This window comes from Carassius auratus, unplaced genomic scaffold (assembly GCF_003368295.1).
Source record: "Carassius auratus strain Wakin unplaced genomic scaffold, ASM336829v1 scaf_tig00035131, whole genome shotgun sequence".
NCBI classification, from domain to species: Eukaryota; Metazoa; Chordata; class Actinopteri; order Cypriniformes; family Cyprinidae; genus Carassius; species Carassius auratus.
The window spans coordinates 4,545-7,840 of record NW_020526206.1 but is presented as its reverse complement, the minus strand read 5'-3'; the positions used below and the strand labels follow the sequence as shown (position 1 = coordinate 7,840).

The following is a 3,296-nucleotide window of genomic DNA, read 5'->3' as shown; positions in this document are numbered from 1 at the left end:
AAAAGAACATCGTTGTGAAATTACATTTGAGAAAATGTCCGGGTGGCTCGTCTGTAAATGTCTTTTCAAATTGGTTGTGTTCTTGCCACGAATGAGCGCTCCGCGTGCTTTACAGTTTGTTTTGTTTTGTTCGTCGTCAAACGTGAGGTGAGCTGTGGACATTTTGTCGCTCTTTTAGACATCACCTCTTCGAATGTCGTCTTCCCAGGAGCTCATTTAAAAACTGAAAACCTTCGCTTCACGTCTCAATAAGTCAGGCTCGGATTGGTTCTCTTCTCTCATGCAGTCTTGCCTGTTATGTTTTGCCGGTTCTTTTGTTCATTCCTCGCATCTCTCCCGTCTGCTGATTTGATTTTCGTCACAGTCTATTTAGTCTCGTCCTTTATTCGTTGACGATAATGTCAATCAATTTAGTCATAGTTTTAGTCTCCATCAGTGCCTTCTATTTTAGTTTTCGTTTCGTTTTCGTCCGCAAAAATATATTCGTGACGAAAATAATGACGAAAATATTTAGTCAACGAAATTAACACTGATATATATATATATATATATATTCACCAAACCTAGGCCTTTCTTGTTTTTTTTTTTGTTTTTTTGGTTTTTTTACAGTATTGCAAAATATTTACTATTTACAATGAACAGTTTTTTGTAACTACATGCACTGGACACTGTGTTCTATATTTTCTGTTGTAGTGTCTAATGGATGATTTGTAGTGTGTATATTATTGACTGATGTGTATATGATTTGAAAGCTTTGTTTGATTTTGAGATTTTAAGTCAGGGGTTCTGTGAATTTAGTTTGAAGGTTTGGATTTGTGTTTAAGGTTTTGAGAAAATGATTGATGGTTTCAAGAAATGTGTTTGAGCAATTCAGAAAAACTGTAATGAAAATCGGTATACTAAACTGTATAGCAAAAATCATTCATATGACTTTATACAAGAGAGAAAAAGAATGATACTGAAGATTACTGGCAGTTAGTGAACTCTCATTAATATCTCAGACACGAAGCTTTTGGAGTTGTCTTCTGATCTCTGGGATGTTCTCTTTCACTTGTGTCTCTTCCACCTCTTGTCTCGCAGCTCTGCATTTCTGCTTATAAAAACGCAAAAACTCCTTAAAATGTGTGTCTTTCTTTTTCAGTTGCTCATCCAACTCTTTTATTTTCTGGTCTTTTTCCTGCCCAGATTCTTTCAGGTGTTTAATGGTCTCCTCCAGTTGGGTCTTTTCTTCGTTAAACGTGGCCGTCAGTTGCTGTATCATCTGACTGTATTCTTTTCTGAGCTCTTCCTCTTTGTCTTTCAGCATTTCTTCCACATGCTGAAACATAGGACTGGTGTAATATTTATCCTCATTCGTGAGCAACATGTTATCAACCTTCTCTAGGAACTCCAAAACCTGTTTGCGATCACAAACTCTTGTGTTGTCAAACACATGATACCGTCCACCGCATAATTGTATGAGATGTTTTAAATCATCTTGCGCTTCATTCAGCGTCTTCTCGATGCTTTCTGAGAGTTTATCACCGTGAGTGAAGAGGATGATCGTGTGTTTATCTGCTGCTTCTCCAAAGACGGCTCTGATCTTCTCCACAGAGAGCTTCTCTTCTTTTGTGAATGGTCCAGGCTTGATGACCAGGATGATGGCGTGAGGTCCAGGAGCTGTCATGTTTATGCATTTACTCATCTCCTTTATGAGTTCTTTCTCTGAGAGGGACGTATCAAAGATCCCTGGACAATCCACCAGCATCAGCTGACGGTCAGCCACCTCTCCAGTCTCTTTACAGCACTCTTTAGTAACAGATGAAGCACTCTGTGTGGCTCTGAAAGCTTTTCTGCCCAGGATGGTGTTTCCTGAGGAACTTTTACCAGCTCCAGTCTTTCCCACAAGCACCATCCTTCTCAGAGACACTACAAAAAAAGTTGATATTTGTACCAATTTGTGGTTTTTAAAATGATTGTTCTAAAATAAACATCTATTAAATCCGTATGAATAAAGACACTTTGTGTTGTGTAATATACTTACTATTTGGATGTTCGAAATCAAAACTACCACTTCTTTTCCTTGTCTGAACATCACCCGAATCTAAAGAATGTAAAACGTTTGAAAACACAGTCCAAATCACAGCAGGAAAAGCTTTAAAGCACTCACTTATGTTTTAGAAACTCAAGAAATTAGATTATTTTGGTAGGCCTATCTGTCTGTTCTATGGCAGAATGCAATAGGCTAGGCTACTTCATGTGCTGATATCAACTACATTATATAAAACAACAAATTGTTGTTAAAAAAAAAATGCCCTTCCATGTTTCAACGGAATTTTCAAAACAATATAGACCTACCATACTCTAAAAGGCGATTTAAAATGGGAAATAACAGGATTATGTTCAGTTTTAGTTAAAACTGCGATCAGTCACCACGAAACGAAAGTAAAATAGTAAGCTACCAGCAAACAGATGTCGGCAATATTTCTTAACAAATAATATACACGTGATTTACCTGTTGTCTCTGCTGTGGCGCTTGGAGACGACATGATTCAGATTCTGTGTAAATTACAGTCTCATTCCCGCAGAACGATGAATATTGCGGCTTCGCGTGAACAGGTCACGTGACGGGAAAATGCAGCCTCTCAGAGATTTCAGATTTCGCAGTGTTTCAGATTTTTTTGTTATGTAGGTTATTCATATAACGAACAACAGCAACAATCTTATGTCATTTGACGCAACCATAAAAAAAGATAATAATTATAAAAATAAAGGCGCGTGTAACTTGTGTAACTGCTCACAGTGAAGACCGCCTCTTCGACTGAAACCTATTACAGCGGGTTAAGTTGGTTTTGTTTTTCGATATTCGTGACACATTCAGCAGTAAACGCCAATAACTCCAAAACGAATTGCCCTACAAAAATCTAAACAGTGTGACCTCCAAAAGGGAAAAGTTGATCATGTTCCACAGCCTTCTTTTACTATATTTTCCCTCGATATAATAAGCATGGGCCCCGTGCAAGCCGTCGCAATGTGCAGAAAGCCGGGAGAGAACGCTCTCAGCAGAGCCTTCAGTTAGGGACCGTGGGGGAAGTGCAAACTTTCTTCGTTTTTTGCTATAGCTCAGTAGGCGTTGTTTTTGTAATAGCTTTTTAGTTAAAGGGCATATAGACATGATAACAGTGTCAATCAATAGTGGGGAACCGTGGACATTTTTCACAACCTCTTTTTTGCCCCTACAGGCAGAAACGGGAATTGCATGTCCAAAATTAACATTCTTTTTGTAATTACTTTCTACAGCAAGGAGACAGAGACAT

General features: G+C 38.3%; 1 protein-coding gene across 1 annotated transcript; it reads right to left on the bottom strand.

Moving 5' to 3' along the window:
• Window positions 1–576: 576 nt before the first annotated feature.
• On the bottom strand, window positions 577–2,765 carry LOC113081867 (GTPase IMAP family member 7-like). Its single transcript, XM_026253771.1, has 3 exons — window positions 2,495–2,765; window positions 2,024–2,083; window positions 577–1,908 (listed from the first exon to the last, which is right to left on the bottom strand). Exons 1-3 carry the CDS (start codon window positions 2,526–2,528, stop codon window positions 998–1,000), a joined length of 1,005 nt encoding a protein of 334 aa, XP_026109556.1. The 5' UTR covers window positions 2,529–2,765; the 3' UTR covers window positions 577–997.
• Between the last annotated feature and the right edge of the window lie 531 nt (window positions 2,766–3,296).

Excerpts from the sequence above, each read along its gene's own strand:
- LOC113081867 (XM_026253771.1), bottom strand. The coding sequence starts at position 2,528 with ATGTCGTCTCCAAGCGCCACAGCAGAGACAACAG. Across the intron at positions 2,084-2,494 it reads CGCCACAGCAGAGACAACAG|ATTCGGGTGATGTTCAGACA; the intron begins GTAAATCACGTG and ends TACATTCTTTAG. Across the intron at positions 1,909-2,023 it reads TGATTTCGAACATCCAAATA|TGTCTCTGAGAAGGATGGTG; the intron begins GTAAGTATATTA and ends CTTTTTTTGTAG.